This window comes from Mobula hypostoma, chromosome 6 (assembly GCF_963921235.1).
Source record: "Mobula hypostoma chromosome 6, sMobHyp1.1, whole genome shotgun sequence".
Classification (NCBI taxonomy): Eukaryota; Metazoa; Chordata; class Chondrichthyes; order Myliobatiformes; family Myliobatidae; genus Mobula; species Mobula hypostoma.
The window spans coordinates 96445315-96466422 of NC_086102.1; the positions used below are offsets into that span (position 1 = coordinate 96445315).

The 21108-nt window shown below is 41.6% G+C and overlaps 1 protein-coding gene across 5 annotated transcripts in view; it reads left to right on the forward strand.

Annotated features, from left to right (window-relative positions):
* The window catches only part of LOC134348226 (AP-1 complex subunit sigma-2), a 109182-nt gene that overhangs the window by 44975 nt on the left and 43099 nt on the right, over positions 1-21108 (forward strand). For all 5 annotated transcript variants that reach the window (XM_063051281.1, XM_063051284.1, XM_063051280.1 and 2 more), the window contains exons 3-4: positions 14610-14718; positions 16921-17058. In XM_063051281.1, coding sequence (XP_062907351.1) covers positions 14610-14718; positions 16921-17058 — 247 coding nt within the window. The remainder of the gene's footprint in view (positions 1-14609; positions 14719-16920; positions 17059-21108) is intronic.

A 21108-nucleotide genomic window follows, 5' to 3' on the forward strand; every position in this document is an offset into this window, starting at 1 on the left:
TTGAGAGTACACTGAAAATTCAGAAGGATGTGCTGGGACTGGGAGATCTGAATTATAGGGAAAGGTTGAATAAATAGGTTAAGACTTTATTCCCTAGAACACAGGTAGAAGGAGGGGAGATTTGATAAGAGTTGTACATAATTATAAGTATAGATAGGTTAAATGCATGCAGACTTTTTCCACTAACTAGAAGTCATAGGTTAAGGGTGAAAGGTGAACTATTTAAGGGGAACCTGAGGGAGGAACATCTTCATTCAGAGGGTGCTGTTAATGTGGAACGGAAATGGTGGATGCAGGTCAGATCACAAAATTTAAGAGCGGTTTGGATAATTACGTGGATGGAAGTGGTATGGAAGGCTATAGTCCAGGTGTGATTTGGTGGGATTAGGCAGAGTAAGTTTGATACAGACCAGATGGGCTGAAGGGCCTGTTTCTGTGCTGTAGAACTCGTAACTCTAATCCTCGTATTTCTGGGACTATTCTTGTAAACTTCCCGTAGACACATTCCAAAGCACATCCTTTCTTAGATATGAGGCCCAAAATTCTTCACAATACTCCCAATTATTTCTGATCAATGCCTTATAAAGGGACGTAATTTACATTCTAGTCCTCCCATAATGAAGGTTAACATTGCATTTGCCTTCCTTACACATTTTCAAACTGCAAGTTGATCTTCTGCACTAGAATTCCCAAGTTCTTTTGCCACTCTGTTTCTGAATTTAATCTCTGCCTTTATTCCTCTAGCCAAAGTGCATGACCATACACTTCCCGACATTGTATTCCCTCTGCCACTTCTACGCCCGTTCTCCTAATCTGTTAAATCCTTCTGCAGCCTCCCTGCTTTCTCACCACGACCTGTCCCTCCAACTACATTTTAAATCATCCACAAACTTGGCCACAAACCCATCAATTCCATCATCCGGATTGTTAGCATATGAAATGAAAAGTCGTGGACTCAACACTGACCCTTGTGGAACACCACTAGTTACCAGCAGCCAACCAGAAAAGGCCCCCTTTATTCTGTCTCTTTGCCTTGTGCCAGTTAGCTAATCTTCTGTTCATGCTAGTATGTTTCCTGTAATACCATGGCTCTTGCTTAACAGCCTCATACGTGGCACCTTGTTAAAGGCCTTCGGAACATCCAAGTAAACAACATCCATTGGCTCTCCTGTATCCATCCTGCCTGTTATTTCCTCCCTAACAGTTCAGGAACAGTTATTACCCCCCAACCATCAGGCTGTTGAACCAGTGGAGATAATTTCATTTGTCCCATCACTGAACTGTTCCCACAGCCTATGGACTAACTTTCAAGGACTCTTCGATCTCATGTTCTCGTATTTAATGCATTATTATTATTATTATTTTCTTTTGTATTTGTATAGTTTGTAGTCTTTTGCGCCTTGGTTGTTTGACTACCCTGTTGGGTGCAGTCTTTCACAGATTCTATTATGGTTCTTGGATTTACTGAATATGCCTGCAAGAAAGTGAATCTCAGGGTTATACACGGTGGCAAATATGTACTTTGATAATAAATTTACTGAGAGCTTTGAACTTTGAACAGATTTGTCAGGCAAGGTACCCCTTAAGAAAACTATGCTGACTTTGGTCTACTTCATCATGTGCTTCCAAGTGCCCTTGAAACCTCACCCTTAATGTACTTTAACACCTTGCTAGCCACCAAAGTCAAGCTAACTGGTCTAGAATTTGCCTCCACCCCTTCTTGAAAGGTCACTACTAATGCATTCACAATCTCTTTAGCTACCTCTTTCAAAACACTGGGGTATAGTTCATCTGGTCTTGATGATTTATCTGTCTTCAAACTTCAGCTTCCCAAGCTCCTTTTCCTTAGTAATAGTGCCTATACTCAATTCTATCACTCTTGACTTTCTGGCATAGTGCTGGTGTCTTCCACACTGAAGGCTGGTGCAAAGTACTTGTTTTGTTTGTCCACTATTTCTTTGTTCTCCATTACTATCTCTCCAACATTATTATCCAATGATGTCTGGTCTTATCTCTTTTTTTTGGTTCTTTATACGAAAGAACATTTGGTATTCTCTCTTATATTATTGCTAGCTTACCTTCATATTTCATCCTTTCTCTTATTGCTTTTTTTATTTGCCTTCTGTTGGTTGTGGTTTTTTTAAACTTCCCCCAATCTTCTAGCTTCCCAGTAATTTTTGCTATATTGTATGCCCTCTTGCTTTTGTGCTGTCCTTGACTTCCCTCATCAACCACGGTTACCTCATCCTATTTTTAGAATGCTTTCATTTTGGGATGAACCAATCCTCCATCTTCCAAATTACTCCCAGAACCTCTAGCCATTGTTACTGTCATCCTTGCCTGTGTCCTCTTTCAATCAATTTTTGCCATCTGCTCTGTGGTTACCTTCACTCATCTGTAATACTGTTATGATTTTAGCCTCTCCCTCTCAAACTGCAGAGTGAATTCTATCATTATGATCACTGCCTTCTAAGGTTCCTTTAACTTAAGCACCCTCATCAAATCTGGGACATTACATAAAATGCAATCCAAAATGGCCTTTTCCCTAGTGGGCTTGACTGCAAGCCATTTCATAAATATTCAATAAATTCTTTCTCTTGGTATCCAAAACCAACCTGATTTTTCCAATCTGCCTGCGTATTGGAATATCTCATGACTATCATAACATTGCCCTTTTACAAGCCGCACAACTTCATACTTGCCAAATTCTAACCGTGCTACAGGATGATCTGTCTTATTTTGTTAACTGTGTGTATGCAAATAGAACCCCTTTAATGCTATATTCAAACCTTTTTCAGTTTCGTCTCCTTGTTGCCTGAAGTTAAATCCTTATCCCTTTCTCACCTTTTTCTCTTATTCTTTGTTCTGGAGACTTTAGTAACTTCTCCTGAACTCTCCTTCCCATGTACTTTATCCAGTAAAAGTTAAAAACTTTTCGGATCAGGACCACAGAGCGACGTGGGAGCTGAATTCTTAAGGAAGGCAGTTTTTTAAAAAACTTCTTCGAGTGCAAGAAGGACGAGACTGTGCAGGCGCGTGACATAACAGGACAGTGCAGAGAGTTTAAAAATGAAGATTGTTTCCAACAGCTTTCTTTTGGATCGGGACTACAGAGCGGCGTGGGAGCTGAATTCTGAAGGAAGACAGTTTTTTAAAAAACTTCTTCAAGTGCAAGAAGGATGAAACTGCGCAGGCGCGTGACATAACAGGACAGCGCGGAGAGTTTAAAAAGGAGACCACCCTATACAGCGGGCAGCGGAGTGAGTGGTAGCAGAGTGTAGGGCTTTGACTTCAATGGGCTTCGGCGGTAAATGGGAAGAGGCGAGAGCGAAGCACCAACTCTTTTTTTTCTCCCCCCCCCGCCCCACTTTTGCGAATTGGCCCGGACAGACAGGCTCTCACAGCTAACGGTACGAGCTAACGGTTTAAACAGTTTGTCTGTTTGGTGAGGTAAGTGGGTGAGTAGACTTATCTTTCCTGTTTCATTCCTGTAGAATTAGATAGCATGCCTGCAGGGTTAGTACTTTGTTCAGGGTGTCAGATGTGGGAATCCTGGGAGATCTCCAGCCTCCCTGATGGCCACATCTGCGCCAGCTGCACCGAGATGCAGCTCCTCAGAGACTGTATTAGGGATCTGGAGCTGCAGCTTGATGACTTACTGCTTATCAGGGAAAGTGAAGAGGTGATAGACAGGAGCTACAGGGAGCTACAGGGTCCTAGGCTACAAGGGTCAGAAAACTGGGTCACTGTCAAGAGAGGGAAGGGAAATGCCTGGATAGTGGAGAGCACACCTGTGGCTGTTCCCCTCAGCAACAAATATTTTGTTCTAGATGCTGTTGAGGGAGATGACCTGACAGGGGACGCCCACGGTGACCGAATCTCTGGCACTGAGCCTGGCGCTGTGTGCAGGAGGGAACGAGGGAGAATAGGAATGCGGTAGTCATAGGGGATTCCATAGTCAGGAGAACGGACAGGAGATTCTGTGAGCCTGATAGAGATACCTGCATGGTGTGTTGCCTCCTAGATGCCAGGGTACGGGATATCTCGGATCGGGTCCAGAATATTCTGAAGGGGAAGGGTGAGCAGCCAGTTGTCTTGGTACATGTTGGTACCAATGACATAAAAAAAAAAGGAGGAGGAGGTCCTGAAGAGAGATTTCTGGGAGTTAGGAAGGAAGCTGAGAAGCAGGACCTCCAGCGTAGTAATCTCAGGATTCCTACCTGTGCCATGTGCTAGCGAGGGCAAGAATAGTAGGATCAAGCAGATGAATGCGTGGCTGAGCGATTGGTGCAGGGGACAGGGCTTCAGATTCTTGGATCATTGGGATCTCTTCTGGGGGAAGTATGACCTGTTCAAAATGGACAGGTTACACCTGAACCCGAAGGGGACCAATATCCTGGCAGGAAGGTTTAATAGAGCTGTTAGAGAGGGTTTAAACTAATTTGGCAGGGGGATGGGAACCGGAATGATAGAGCGGAGGAAGGGGAAAACAGAAATAAATCTAAGATAGTGAGCAGTAAAGATGTCAGGAAAGACAGACAGGTGATGGGGCAAATTTGTAGCCATTGGGATGAGATGCAGGGCAATGAAGTTGCAGTGAAATCAAAGCGAAAGGTACCAAATACTGGTCTTAATGTGCTATACTGCATGCAGCATAAGGAATAAGGTGGATGATCTTGTCGTACAGCTACAGATTGGCAGGTATGATATTGTGGCCATCACTGAGACGTGGCTAAAGGATGCATGTCTCTGGGAGCGAACGTCCAAGGATACACAGTGTATCAGAAGGATAGGAAGGTAGGCAGAGGGGGAGGCGTGATTTTATTGGTAAGAAATGCTATTAAATCATTAGAAAGAGGTGATATAGGCTCGGAAGGTGCAGCATCTTTATGGATTGAGCTAAGAAATCGCAGGGGTAAAAGGACCTTGATGGCAGTTATTTATAGGCCTCCAAATAGCTGCAGTGATGTGGACTACAAATTACAACAGGAAATAGAAAAGGCTTGTCAGAAGGGCAGTGTTATGATAATTCTGGGCGATTTTAACATGGGAGTGGATTGGGGAAATCAGATCGGCACTGGATCTCAAGAGAGAGAATTTGTAGAATGTCTGCGAGATGGCTTTTTAGAACAGTTTGTTGTTGAGCCCACCAGGGCTGTACTGGATTGGGTATTGTGTAATGAACCGGAGGTGATTAGAGAGATTGAGGTGAAGGAACCCTTAGGAGACAGTGATCATAACATGGTGGAGTTCACTGTGAAATTTGAAAAAGAGAAGCCGAAATCTGATGTGTCGGTGTTTCAGTGGAGTAAAGGAAATTATAGTGGCATGAGAGAGGAACTGGCCAAAGTTGACTGGAAAGGGACACTGGCGGGAAGGACGGCAGAGCAGCGGTGGCTGGAGTTTATGCGAAAAGTGAGGAAGGTGCAAGACAGGTATATTCCAAAAAAGAAGAAATTTTCAAATGGAAAAAGGATGCAACCATGGCTGACAAGAGAAGTCAAAGCCAAAGTTAAAGCAAAGGAGAGGGCATACAACGAAGCAAAAATTATTGGGAAGACAGAGGATTGGGAAGTGTTTAAAAGCTTACAAAAGGAAATTAAGAAAGTCATTAAGAGGGAAAAGATTAACTATGAAAGGAAGCTAGCAAATAATATCAAAGAGGCTACTAAAAGCTTTTTCAAGTATATAAAGAGTAAAAGTCAGGTGAGAGTAGATATAGGACCCATAGAAAATGATGCTGGAGAAATTGTAATGGGAGATAAGGAGATGGTGGAGGAACTGAACGAGAATTTTGCATCAGTCTTCACTGAGGAAGACATCAACAGTACACTGGACACTCAAGGGTGGCAGGGAAGAGAAGTGTGCGCAGTCACAATTACGACAGAGAAAGTACTCAGGAAGCTGAATAGTCTAAAGGTAGATAAATCTCCCGGACCAGATGGAATGCACCCTCGTGTTCTGAAGGAAGTAGCTGTGGAGATTGCGGAGGCATTAGCGATGATCTTTCAAAAATCGATAGATTCTGGCATGGTTCCAGAGGACTGGAAGATTGCAAATGTCACTCCACTATTTAAGAAGGGGGCAAGGAAGCAAAAAGGAAATTATAGACCTGTTAGCTTGACATCAGTGATTGGGAAGTTGTTGGAGTCGATTGTCAAGGATGAGGTTACAGAGTACCTGGAGGCATATGGCAAGATAGGCAGAACTCAGCATGGATTCTTTAAAGGAAAATCCTGCCTGACGAACCTATTACAATTTTTTGAGGAAATTACAAGTAGGCTAGACAAGGGGGATGCAGTGGATGTTGTATATTTGGATTTTCAGAAGGCCTTTGACAAGGCGCCACACATGAGGCTACTTAACAAGATAAGAGCCCATGGAATGATGGGAAAGTTACATACGTGGATAGAGCATTGGCTGATTGGCAGGAAACAGAGAGTGGGAATAAAGGTATCTTATCCTGGTTGGCTGCCGGTTACCAGTGGTGTTCCACAGGGGTTCGTGTTGGGGCTGCTTTTTACATTGTACATCAACGATTTGGATTATGGAATAGATGGCTTTGTGGCTAAGTTTGCTGACGATACGAAGATAGGTGGAGGGGCCGGTAGTGCTGAGGAAATGGAGAGTCTGCAGCGAGACTTGGATAGATTGGAAGAATGGGCAAAGAAGTGGCAAATGAAATACAATGTTGGGAAGTGTATGGTTATGCACTTTGGCAGAAGAAATAAATGGGCAGACTATTATTTAAATGGGGAGGGAATTCAAAGTTCTGAGATGCAACGGGACTTGGGAGTCCTCATACAGGATACCCTTAAGGTTAACCTCCAGGTTGAGTCGGTGGTGAAGAAGGCGAATGCAATGTTCGCATTCAGTTCTAGAGAAATAGAGTATAGGAGCAGGGATGTGATGTTGAGGCTCTATAAGGCGCTGGTGAGGCCTCACTTGGAGTACTGTGGGCAGTTTTGGTCTCCTTATTTAAGAAAGGATGTGCTGACGTTGGAGAGGGTACAGAGAAGATTCACTAGAATGATTCCGGGAATGAGAGGGTTAACGTATGAGATACGTTTGTCCACTCTTGGACTGTATTCCTTGGAGTTTAGAAGAATGAGGGGAGACCTCATAGAAACATTTCGAATGTTGAAAGGCATGGACAGAGTGGATGTGGCAAAGTTGTTTCCCATGATGGGGGAGTCTAGTACGAGAGGGCATGACTTAAGGATTGTAGGGCACCCATTCAGAACAGAAATGCGAAGAAATTTTTTTAGTCAGAGGGTGGTGAATCTGTGGAATTTGTTGACACGGGCAGCAGTGGAGGCCAAGTCATTGGGTGTATTTAAGGCAGAGATTTATAGGTATCTGAGTAGCCAGGGCATCGAAGGTTATGGTGAGAAGGCGGGGGAGTGGGACTAAATGGGAGAATGGATCAGCTCATGATAAAATGGCGGAGCAGACTCGATGGGCCGAATGGCCGACTTCTGCTCCTTGGTCTTATGGTCTTATGGACTTTGGGAAAGGACGTCAATATTCTTGTTAAAATGATTAGTTGAAAATCCAACTAAGCTATTTCATTTTTCAAGATGTTTGCTGTATTCCTATAACCTTAAGTTGGGGGCAGGGTGGCCCAAGATATTCTATTCTATTTGAAATTTAGAAAGCACAAGTCTCATTTTGATAAATGACTGATCTTTCAGAAAACTTATTCAATTAAATTGCCCTTTGAAAATTATTCTGAGCTTCTGATGTGGTGCACAGGATAATTTAAACACTACGAAATATAATCTTGAATCTTTCTACTTGTGCAAGTGAGAGAGGCATCTTTCTTCACTGAATCAGAATAGTTCAATGTCCGTTCCTTCGAGGGAAGATGGAAATTTAAGACCTTATCACAGAATTGACAAGTATTTCAAATAGTTAGTACTTCCTTGCTGGTTTTCCAGGAATTTGAGAGCTTGGGAGAATAAAAATTAAGAGAGTTATAAATGATATTTGGCACAAACTCTGTTCCTAAGTCATGGTTGGGTGCTGTATACATCAGGAAACTGTTAAATTTAGTTAGTTTGATTTGTCAAAGTTCTTTAGGGTGCTTTCTGATTTTTTTTCATCACGTGTGTTACACATAAGAAGTGTATCTACCAGCTTTATCCACGTCCTTCAGTTGAATGTTACTTGACCATGTGGTTTAAATACCCTGCCACATCAAGAAATGTGATACAAATTTTCATAAATGTAGGTGTATTAGCAGCTTTCAGAACACATAACATGGGAATAACTACATTTGATTTGCTATGTTCATAGAGAATTTAAGTGTGAAACTTTAAAATTGACTTTGATAGGTAATTTATCGATCCCAAAGGAAATTACAGTTTCACAGTAGCATTACAAGTACACAGATATACAAGATATTAGAAGAGGAGTAAGAAAGAATAAAAAAAAAGTTGCCTTAAAAATAAAGATTTACGTCAAAGATTATAAGATTTCCAAGTTCATACCGATAATCCTTGCACTTTTACAGTAATGGGTGTGCATTCCCACTATCCAGACAAGAAGTGCTGGTAGTATTGCACAGGGTGCCTGCAATCAGGGTGTGGTAAAGAGGTTAATAAGTCTAACGGGGAGGGGGTTGTCTTCACTTCTTCAGCTATAGATTGAGTCGTTTATAGAGCCTAATGACTGAGGGTAAAAATGACGTCGTATCACACTCTTTGGAGCAGCACAGTTGTCCTAGTTTATTACTAAAAGTGCTCCTCTATTCAGCCAAGGTGGTATGCAGAGGGTGAGAAACATTGTCCAGAATTGCCAGTATTTTCTGTAGGATCCTTTGTTACAGGAATCAAACTGGACACACTTGAGACTGTGGTAGAACAGAGTCAGCCTTTCTAATCAGTTTATTGAGGCTGTTAGCATCACCTGTGATGCCATTGCCCCAGCACATCACCGCATAAAAGATTGTACTGCCAACAACATATTGGTTGAATATTGGATGCAGATGTCAATATTATTGATTTTTATTCACCATTTTGAATTTTCTTCAAAAGATGTAAAATAATGTGGTTAAAAAGTTGTCACACACCTTTTAGTTTTGCCCTTTGCTGACTGGCTATCTGACTGGTACTCAAAGGCCTATAAAAGATAGAGCCATAGAACATTACAGCACAAAAACAGGCCTTTTGGCCCTTCTAGGCTGTGCCGAATCATTTTTCTGCCTAGTCCCACTGACCTGCACCTAGACCATATACCTCCATACACCTCTCATCCATGTACCTGTCCAAGTTTTTTCTTAAATTTTAAAAGTGAGCCCGCATTTACCACTTCATCTGGCAGCTCATTCCACACTCCCACCACTCTCTGTGTGAAGCGCCCCCCCTCCCATGTTCCCTTTAAACTTTTCCCCCTTCACCCTTAACCCATGTCCTCTGGTTTTTTTCTCCCCTAGCCTCAGTGGGAAAAGCCTGCTTGCATTCACTCTATCTATATCCATCATAATTTTATATACCTCTAACAAATCTCCCCTCATTCTTCTACGCTCCAGGGAATAAAATCCTAACCTATTCAACCTTTCTCTGTAACTCAGTTTCTCAAGTCCCAGCAACATCCTTGTAAACCTTCTCTGTATTCTTTCAACCTTATTGATATTCTTCCCATAATTTGGTGACCAAACTGCACATAATACTCCAAATTCGGCTTCACCAATGCCTTGTACAACCTCACCATAACATTCCAACTCTTAAACTCAATACTCTGATTTATAACGGCCAATGTACCAAAAGCTCTCTTTACGACCCCATCTACCTGTGACACCACTTTTAGGGAATTTTGTATCTGTATTCCCAGATCCCTCTGTTCTACTGCACTCCTCAGTGCCCTACCATTTACCTTGTATGTTCTACCTTGGTTTGTCCTTCCAAAGTGCAAAACCTCACACTTGTCTGTATTAAATTCCATCTGCCATTTTTCAACCCATTTTTCCAGCTGGTCCAAGTCCCTCTGCAAGCTTTGAAAACCTTCCTCTCTGTCCAGTCTTTGTATCATCAGCAAATTTGCTGATCCAATTTACCACATTATCATTCAGACCATTGATATAGATGACAAATAACAATGGACCCAGCACTGATCCCTGTGGCACACCACTAGTCACAGGCCTCCACTCTGAGAAGCAATCCTCCACTACCACTCTCTGGCTTCTTCCATTGAGCCAATGTCTAATCCAATTTACTACCTCTCCATGTATACCTATTGACTGAATCTTCCTAACTAACCTCCCATGCGGGACCTTGTCAAAGGCATTACTGAAGTCCATGTAGACAACATCCACCGCCTTCCCTTCATCCACTTTCCTGGTAACCTCTTCGAAAAACTCCAATAGATTGGTTAAACATGACCTACCACGCGTAAAGCCATGTTGACTCTCCCTAATAAGTCCCTGTCTATCCAAATACTTGTGGATCCTATCTCTTAGTACTCCTTCCAATAATTTACCTATTACCGGCGTCAAATTTACCGGCCTGTAATTTCCTGGATTACTTTTAGAGCCTTTTTCAAACAACGGAACAACATGTGCTATCTTCCAATCCTCCGGCACCTTACCTGTAGATACCGACATTTTAAATATATCTGCCAGGGCCCCTGCAATTTCAATACTAGTCTCCTTCAAGGTCCGAGAGAATACCCTGTCAGGTCCTGGGGATTTATCTACTCTGATTTGCCTCAAGATAGCAAGCACCTCCTCCTCTTCAGTCTGTATAGGTTCCATGACCTCACTACTTGTTTGCCTTATTTCCATAGACTCCATGCCAGTTTCCTTAGTATATACAGACACAAAAAACCCATTTAAGATCTCCCCCATTTCTTTTGGTTCCATACATAGCCGACCACTCTGATCTTCAAGAGGACCAATTTTATCCCTTACTATCCTTTTGCTGTAGAAGCTCTTTGGATTATCTTTCACCTTGACTGCCAAAGCAACCTCATGTCTTCTTTTAGCCCTCCTGATTTCTTTCTTAAGTTTTTTTTTGCACTTTTTATACTCCTCAAGCACCTTATTTGCTCCCTGTTTCCTATACATGTCATACAACTCTCTCTTCTTCTTTATCAGAGTTCCAATATCCCTTGAGAATGAAGGTTCCTTATTCTTATTCACTTTGCCTTTAATCCTGACAGGAACATATAAACTCTGCACTCTCAAAATTTCGCCTTACCAATCACAACCTTGCCATAGAACAACCTGTCCCAATCCACGCTTTTTAGATCCTTTCTCATTTTTTCCAATTTGGCCTTTTTCCAGTTTAGAACCTCAGCCCGAGGACCAGATCTATCTTTATCCATGATCAAGTTGAAACTAATGGTGTTATGATCACTGGAACCTAAGTGTTCTCCTACACACGCTTCTGTCACCTGTTCTATCTCATTTCCTAATAGGAGATCTAATATTGCATTCTCTGTAGTTTGTACCTCTATATATTGATTTAGAAAACTTTCCTGAACACAATTTACAAACTCTAACCCGTCTAGACCTTTAACAGTATTGGATTCCCAATCAATCTGTGGAAAATTAAAATCCTCTACTATCACAACTTTATGTTTCCTGCAGTTGTCTGCTATCTCTCTGCAGATTTGCTCCTCCGGTTCTCGCTGACTACTGGGTGGTCTATAATACAACCCCGTTAATGTGGTCATACCTTTCCTGTTTCTCAGCTCCACCCATAAGGACTCAGTAGACAAGCCCTCTAATCTGTCCTGCCTGAGCACTGCTGTAACATTTTCCCTGACTAGCAATGCCACCCCCCCCACTTCATTCCTCTGCCTGTATCATGTCTGAAACATTGGAACCCGGGAACATTAAGCTGCCAGTCCTGCTCCTCCTGTAGCCAAGTTTCACTAATGGCTATAATGTCATAATTCCATGTGTCAATCCACGCCCTCAGCTCGTCTGCCTTCCCCACAATACTCCTTGCATTGAAATAGACACGTCTCAGAAGATTATTACCACCACACACAACCCTTCTATTTGTGACTTTGCATGGATTTATAACATCATTTATTTTCACTCCCATTCCACTATCTGCTCTGGCACTCTGGTTGCCATCCCCCTGCAGATCTAGTTTAAACCCTCCCCATTAGCACCAACAAACCTCCCTGCAAGGATATTGGTCCCCTTGTAGTTCAGGTGTAACCCGTCTCTCTTGTACAGGTCCCACCTGCCCCAGAAGAGGTCCCAATGATCCTGAAATCTGAAACCCTGCCCCCTACACCAGTTCCTCAGCCACTTGTTCATCCTCCAGAGCATCCTATTCTTACCCTCACTGGTACGTGGTACAGGTAGCAATTGAGAGATTACCACCCTCGAGGTCCTGCTTTTTAACTTCCTACCAACTTCTCTATACTCACTCTCCAGGACCTCCTCACTCTTTCTTCCTGTGTCATTGGTACTGATGTGCACCATGACATCTGGCTGATCACCCTCCCACTTCAGAATGCTGTGCTTGCAATCAAAGCCATCCCTGACCCTGGCACCCAGGAGGCAACAAACCATCCGGGAGTCTCTGTCATGACCACAGAACCCCCTGTCTATACCTCTAACTATCGAGTCCCCATATCACTGCCACTGTCCTCTTCTTCCACCCTCCCTTCTGTACTGCAGAACCAGACTCAGTGCCAGAGATCCAGCTGCCGCAGCTTGTTCCAGGTATGTTATCCCCCCCCAACAGTATCCAAATCGGTATACTTGTTGTTGAGGTGAATGGCCACAGGGGAACCCTGCTCTGCCTGCCCTTTCCCCTTCCCTCGCCTGACAGTGACCCAATTTCCTGTCCTCTGCTCCTTTGGCGTAACTACCTCCCAGTAGCTACGATCTATAATCTCCTCATTCTCCCGAATGATCCGCAGGTCATCCAGCTCCTGCTCCAGTTCCCTAACGCGGTTTGTCAGGAGCTGCAGCTGGATGCACTTCTTGCAGGTGTCGTTGTCAGGGACACTTTATACTTTATACTTTATTGTTGCTAAACCATTGATACTAAAACATGCAATCATGACAGTGATATTTGATTCTGCGCATCCCGCTCCCTGACTTACAAATCGATAGTAAATATTAAAAATTTAAATTATAAATCACAGATAGAAAATAGAAAAATGGAAAGTAAGGTACTGCAAAAATACTGAGAGACAGGTCCGGATATTTGGAGGGTACGGCCCAGATCCGGGTCAGGATCCGTTCAGCAGTCTTATCACAGTTGGAAAGAAGCTGTTCCCAAATCTGGCCATACGAGTCTTCAAGCTCCTGTGCTTTCTTCCGGAGGGAAGAGGGATGAAAAGTGTGATGGCTGGGTGGGTTGTGTCCTTGATTATCCTGGCAGCACTGCTGTGACAGCGTGCGGTGTAAAGTGAGTCCACGGACGGAAGATTGGTTTGTGTGATGTGCTGCGCCGTGTTCGCGATCTTCTGCAGCTTCATCCGGTCTTGGACAGGACAACTTCCATACCAGGTTGTGATGCACCCTAGAAGAATGCTTTCTATGGTGCATCTATAAAAATTAGCAAGGGTTTTGGGGGACAGGCCAAATTTCTTTAGTTTTCTCAGGAAGTAAAGGCGCTGGTGGGCCTTCTTGGCAGTGGACTCTGCTTGGTTGGTCCAAGTCAGGTCATTTGTGATAATGTGATGATAATGTGGTATATTTGTGATTTGGGACACTAGAGGTCTCCCTGACTTCCCACATCCTCAAGAGGAGTATTCCAGCATCCTGCCTGGCATTCTCTCTACTCTAAACAAACAAAAACAAAAAGCCTCTGCCTGTTCATGCCGAAGCCTGTTGAGCCAAAGCCGTCCCACTCTGCTCCCTCTCACTCCGCTGCCCGTTGTATATGGTGATGTTTTTTTTAAACCTTTGGTGCTCTATGTCATGCGCCTGCACAGTCTAACCTCTTTTCCCCGAGCAGTGTAAAAAAAAATGACTTCTCTCCAAGATTCCTTTACTCCTTCATTCTCAGCCTCTTGCTCTGATTTTAAAAAAGACCATTGGAAGTTCCTCTCCTTTTTAAACCTTCCCCTTGGAAGGTGGTCTCACCATCTTTGGCTGTTCGCAATCCACTCTATGCTTCCCTACAGCCATACAACAGTTTCTGATGCTGGGGATGACTGTCACTAAAAGGCTTATCTTGAGGGAATGGAAATCACCCTGTCCCCCTTCCTTCTGGAGATGGATGGCTGACATGATCTCAGTCATACAGATGGAGAGACTCAGGTTCTTGAGAACCAATTCAATTATAAAATTTTTGGCTATCTGGGATCTATTTCTTGCCTACCTAGACGAGGCCGGGGGCAGATGAACAATCTCCCCTCAGCTGATCTCTCATGGTCCTCATTTGAGACTTAATGTTTAGCACTTTTGAGCGCTCCGTACAACAGGCATCTCTCTAATGTTATGTCCTTTTTTTTCTTTTTTTTTTGCTCATTTTATTTTCACACGTCTGAGCTTATATGTTCTTGTTGATTTTATTGTTTTTTGAAAATTTTGAAAATAAAGTATTTTAAAAAAATTCCGTCATTTGATGGGGTACAGAGGCAATCATGCAATGGTTTTAATAATAAGTGATCAAACTGTTTTGTTTGCATAGGTATGCAAGTCTTTATTTCTGCTGTGCTATTGAGGACCAGGACAATGAGCTCATAACACTTGAGATTATTCATCGTTACGTTGAACTTCTAGACAAGTATTTTGGAAGTGTGAGTTGAAATGCTTAAATTCATTGCACATCTGACATCAGCCTTCCTTAACTGCAGTTTATCCCTGTATGTATTGTGTGGTGATTTTAGTAAAGGAAAGTCTTAATACAAAGCATTAATATAATACTGGAGGAATAAACTCACTCAGCATGTCATATAGATGGGAATAATTTCGGGCCAAGACCCTCATCAGGACTGTTTATTCCCCTCCATAGATGCTGCCTGACTTGCTGAGTTCCTCCAGCATTTTGTATGTGCTGCTCAAGATTTTCAGCGTCTATAGAATCTCTCGTATTTAATCTTAATTCAAAGCAAGGTTTTCATTAAATTTCTCACAATGCAACATCAGAATGGGCACTAGGAATACTTAGCAGGGCAGATAGCAAATGTGGAAAGTGGAATCTATTTCAGGTCACTGACCACTCATCGGAACAATCACGCTCATTTGTCTCTCCATTGATGCATCTTCTTCTTAGATCATTATGATGAGTTATTTAAAGCAGGAGAGTTGACCTGCAGACTAAGAATTGCGTTGTGCAGACAATGTACCAGACTCCCTAGTCACAATTCTTGGACTACTGTGTTTCACTGACTGGAAAGAGCCTTCGAGGCAGTTGGTACAAGTACTATTACCTTATTTATTTCCCTAGGGTGTCCTCATGCTGTGCAATAGAGGAAGAAGGAAACTTTTGCCATTCACTGAAATACAAACCTTTACCATAGTAATTGTATCTTGCCCAATATGACTTGGTGGCACCAATACTGAGTGAAATTGGTGGAACTTTGAAAGACGTAGCTGCTGGATTAGGTATGTGGCAATTGATGAAGACAACAGCAGAACTTACCTGACACTGTCCTTTTTGACTAAATATGGCAGCACTAATAGGAATGGTTATCATCATTTGTATTCTTCACTTTCTATCGTGACTGAGCCAGGAAAGTGACCCTGCAGTGAAGAATGCTACATCTTCCATGTATAACAATTAAGTTTCAATTTGCTGGAGGTGTTTCTTTTCAATCTCTTTTGCCAATGGAACACAATGTATCCAAGAATTGTGATAATAGAGTCAGGTATGTTGTCTGTACAGTATGATTCTGTAAGTAAGACTTGTCAGACTATTGGTCATACATTTGTGTATTCACCAAAAATAATGAGTGGCAAAATGATTGCTCAGGTACTGGGTCAGGTCAAAACTCTGCTGTCCTGCGAAATCTGTTTCTATTTCTCAGGATTAAATTCAATTTGCATTCATGTAACCCAAGTTTTCCTGCTGAATGAGAACTGTGATCAGACTTGGTATCAACTGCAAACTTTACCATGCCTTGCACACTTGCTCTAAATCATTAATAGCTATTCACAAAGAAAAGTTCAGGATACTGAGCTGTGCCACTTTCTCGTACCAACCTTCTAGTTTCACAAGTACCTGCCATCAAATTGTCTTTAAATTCCTACTGTTAGTATTTTTCCTTAGATTTTCTTTTTTGATTTGCTTGTCAAGTTAGGATTGTATCAAATCCTTGCTAAAATTCATGCACCCAAACAAAAATTAAGTCATATCTGTTAGGCATTACCTTCCTTTAACAGATCCTTGTTGACTGTGATTAGTTTATGCTTTTCTTAATGGATGTTTATATTGTTCGTAAGGATAGATTGCAGTAATTCATTCATCACTGAGGTTACTAATTGCCTATAATTGTCTTCTCCCTTTCTGTCTTTAGCATCCACGTTTTAGAATTCTCCTAGGTGTTCTGTTTTGTTTCTCTCGTAGCTAGGGAAGATTGAAAAATTACATTGTGAATCTCCAATCTTTTCCCATACCTTTTAGTACCTGGAAATAATTTCATTTGATTTATCTGCTTTCAAAGATGCCAAAGTTCTTAATACTTTCTTCATGGAACTACTTTTGGAAGTAATTACTATGTTTCTCATATTTCATTTTTCACAATGTTAAAAAGCAAGTAAAACATAACAATGCTCATTGTAATTATGCGCTTTTCCATGCACCCTAGAAATTTATCTTTTATTATTTGGTGCTGTGTGAAATATCTGATGTGATCATACACAGCTAATTAAATTGGTAACTGTCTGAGTAGAATAAATGAATTACTGAAATTAAGTTACCTGGACTGAGTTCTAAATACAGTTACATTGTAGTATCTACATTTGGGTAACACATTTGTTTTTATTTCCACTTTTTGAAGGTCTGTGAGCTCGACATTATCTTTAACTTTGAAAAAGCTTATTTTATCTTGGATGAGTTCCTGTTAGGAGGTGAGGTTCAGGAGACGTCAAAGAAGAATGTACTCAAGGCAATCGAACAAGCTGATCTGTTACAAGAGGTAAGAATTAAAGAATGTCTTGCCAGGAGAAATTGTCACCTTTAGTACTAACCCAAATTTGAAAGTAGAACTTAGATTGCTGAGCACCATCTTTGTTAATCGCTTTGTTTGGATTTGTGATTTGTGCATGATTTAAAGTTATGTGTTTGTCTCGTGACAAAATACAGAGGCACAAGTAGAATTTATTAAAATTCTTTGTATATGTGTAAAGGGACACGAGTCTGGGTCTGGGTCTGATCAATCGAAGCAGTTGGACCTTCAGATGAGTGCAATTGTCTTTGGGGGTGAAGTCTCATTATGGAACAAACAATAGATTGTACTTTTGCCTTTACGTCTGCCGCTATTTATTGTCTTTTCACTAAGAACTTTGCTTTTTTGGATTTGACATGTTGATTTAGTTCCAATGTAATTAATCTCACTTTGCTGTGTTGTACCAGTGTTGAAATTCGGGAGTCAGATTCCCAGATATTCTATATTCTGTGCCGTTGAGTAGAGCTACAACTTTTGAGCAAATCAGTCATCAAGGCAACTTGGTAACTAATCATTACTGCATGCCTTATGCAGAGTTTAGACCCTTCTGTAGTGCAATCCCTTAGTTATTACCACTAGACTTTTGCATGAAAATATTAGAAAAGTGGACTGCAGTCTCATTACTTACTTTCTGCTTGTTGAGGCATAAATATTCTGCTTGACCCAGAACTGTAACAAGTTCTATATCTCATCTATCATTTATTCTTCCTAAGCAGCATCAGCTTCATTGTAACCTGATTAGTGCTAGAAGCTTAATGATTTTGACTGGCTTCTGCTTGCTGAGCTCCAAGGGTTCTATTCTACTGCTCACCTCATATTCTCTTAACTCATCCTCTCTCTTTGCCTTTGGCCATTGATCTCCTGTTGACTTGGATTGATACAAATACTTCATGACACTATTCCAAGATGAAAAAGGATCTAGTGCTTTCCTAGTGTATATGACGAATAAACTCTTCTTGGGCTTTCAGCCATGTTCGGATATCAATTATAACTGATGAAGGTGGCAGAGTTTGTCATCGAAACATCAATTATAATTGATACCTGTACCTGGCTGGAAGCCCGAGAAGAGTTTATTCACTATTCTAAGGTATTTAATTGAATTGACTTTTATTTCTTACTTCCTTCATGAGGAGTAAAAATCTTTATGTCTCCATCTAATTGTACCATTTGTAGTAATTTGTAATAAATAGTATGTACAACAGGACAGTCAATATAACATAGAAATACAGTTATCAGCATGAAATAATCAGTCTGATGACCTGGTGGAAGAAGCTGTCCCGGAGCCTGTTGGTCCTAGCTTTAATGCTACGGTACCGTTTCCGGGATGGTAGCAGCTGGAGCAGTTGTGACTGGGGTGACTCGGGTCCCCAAAGGTCCTTTGGGCCCTTTTTACATACCTGTCTTTGTAAATGCCCTGAATAGTGGGAAGTTCACATCTACAGATGTGCTGGGCTGTCTGCACCACTCTCTGCAGATTCCTGTGATTGAGGGAAGTACAGTTCCCATACCAGGCAGTGATGCAGCCAGTCAGAATGCTCTCAATTGTGCCCCTGTAGAAAGTTCTTAGGATTTGGAGGTCCATACCAACTTCCTCAACTGTCTGAGGTGAAAAAGGCACTGTTGACCATGTGAGATCCTCAGTGATGTTTATGCTGAGGAACTTAAAACTGTTCACCCTCTCAACCCCAGATCCATTGATGTAAATAGGGTCCAGTCTGTCTCCCTTCCTCCTGTCGTCCACAACTAGCTTCTTTGTTTTTGCAATATTGAGGTAGAGGTTGTTTTCTTGACACCACTGTATCAGGGGAGGTTTCTCTTGTATCGAATCTTGAGAATTGTTGCTGTACTGTCGTGGGGAGCTTGTTGCACAGTGGTTGGCATATTTCTTGCATAACAGTGATTTTTTTTTTGGTTTTATGGCAGTTAAAGATGTGAAAGCATAATTTCACAAATGCATGTGTTTTCAAATAATGGTTGGCAGTGAATAAAGGCCCTGCAATTAATAGTTAGTCCTGACCTTGGGTTAGTATTGTTAAAGATTGATACAAATACACAAAATACTACAGATGCTGAAAAATACTCAGCAGGTTAAGTATCATATGGGAAGAGTGATTTAGAAGTTAATGTTTTAGCACTCATACTGGAGAGGTTGTTTCCTTTTGGTCTAAAAGCTTCTCGACTCTTGGATCACAAACAAAGTCCATAAGCTTAAAAAAAAAGAGAAAATTGTTAAATCTAGATTAAGTTGTCTATTGGCTTTGTTATGCCAGTCTTTGATTTTAGACCAGAGTCAAACCTATACAAAATTAAATGAAAATATATAGTTAACAGCTACAAGAACTATTTGCGTTCATACTTGCCTTTAACAAAGACACTGAAGAACAGGTTAGATTAGATTATTAGATTAGATCATGAGGACACTGAGTCCTCGTTTATTGTCATTTAGAAATGCATGCATTAAAAAATGATACAATGTTCCTCCACAATGATATAACAAACACAAGACAGACCAAGACTAAAACTGACAAAACCACATAATTATAACTTATAGTTACAACAGTGCAAAGCAATACAGTAATTTGATAAAGAGCAGACCATGGGCACGGTAAAAAAAAATCTCAAAGTTCCGATAGCCTCATCATGTCACGCAGACGGTAGAAGGGAGAAACTCTCCCTGCCGTGAACCTCCAAGCGCCGCAAACTTGCCGATGCCGCACCATTGGAAGCACCAGACTGCAGCGGAATCTGAGTTAGGTTAGGAGGCAGATTTTGGAAAGGTGCAAAAATAACTGCGTTGTTGTCATCAGTAACTTCCAATTTCCTGAAGATTGATTATTACCTCTTTAGTGCAAAAGGTTAAGATGGAGTGGAATTTGTTAGGTGTTTTCAGAAAGGATTGCTGACACGATATGTAGTTAGATGTACGAGAGGGGAAGCTATACTGGATCTGGTGCTAGGAAACAAACCAGATTAGGTGTTAGATCTCTCAGTGGGTGATCATTTCAGAGACTGTGACCACAGCCCTGACCTTTACCATAGATTTGGAGAGGGACAGGCAGTATGGGAAAGTATTTTAGTGGGGGAGGGTGAATTTTGATGCTATAGGCAGAAACTTGGGAGGATAAAATGGGAATGGATGTATTTGGGGGAAATACACAATGGAAAGATGTAGGTTGTTTAGGGAGCATTTGCATGGGGTTTTGGTTAAGTTTGTCCCATGAAGCAGGGAAAGGATGGTAGCCTTACAGAGCCATGATTGACAAGAGATGTGGAACATGTAGTTAAGAGGAAGAAAGAAGCTTATTTAGGTTTAAGAAACAAGGGTCAGACAGTGTTTTAGCATTAAAAGTTAGCCAGGAAGGAGGTTAAGAATGGACTTTGGTGAGAAGGTGTTGGCAAGTAGGATTAATGAAAAACCCTAGGATTTCTTCTACATGTATGTGAAGAATAGGAGGATGATTACTGAGGGTAGGGCTAATTAGCTATAGAAGAGCAAATATGCCTGGAATTGGAAAAGCTAGGGGAGGTCCTCAATGAATACTTTGCTTCAGTATTCACCAGTCAGAGGGACATTGACATGAGGAAAAGTCTGATATCATAAAAGCCAAAGATGAAAAGAGGATGGCTTCTGCAACAGGATAATGAACCTCAAAATCCACAATGGACTACCTCAAGAGGCGCAATCTGAAGGTTTTGCCATGGCCCTCATGGTCCCCTGACCTAAACATCATCGAGAATCTGTGGATAAACCTCAAAAGAGCAGTGCGTGCAAGATGGCCCAAGAATCTCACAGAACTGGAAGCCTTTTGCAAGGAAGAATGGGTGAAAATCCCCCAAACCAGAATTAAAAGACTCTTAGCTGGCTACAAAAAGCATTTACAAGCTGTGTTACTTGCCAAAGGGAGTGTTACTAAGTACTGTCATGCAAGGTGTCCAAACTTTTGCTTTGGGCCCTTTTCCTTTTTTGTTATTTTGAAACTGTAAAAGATGGAAATAAAAAAGTTTTCTTAAAATATTAAA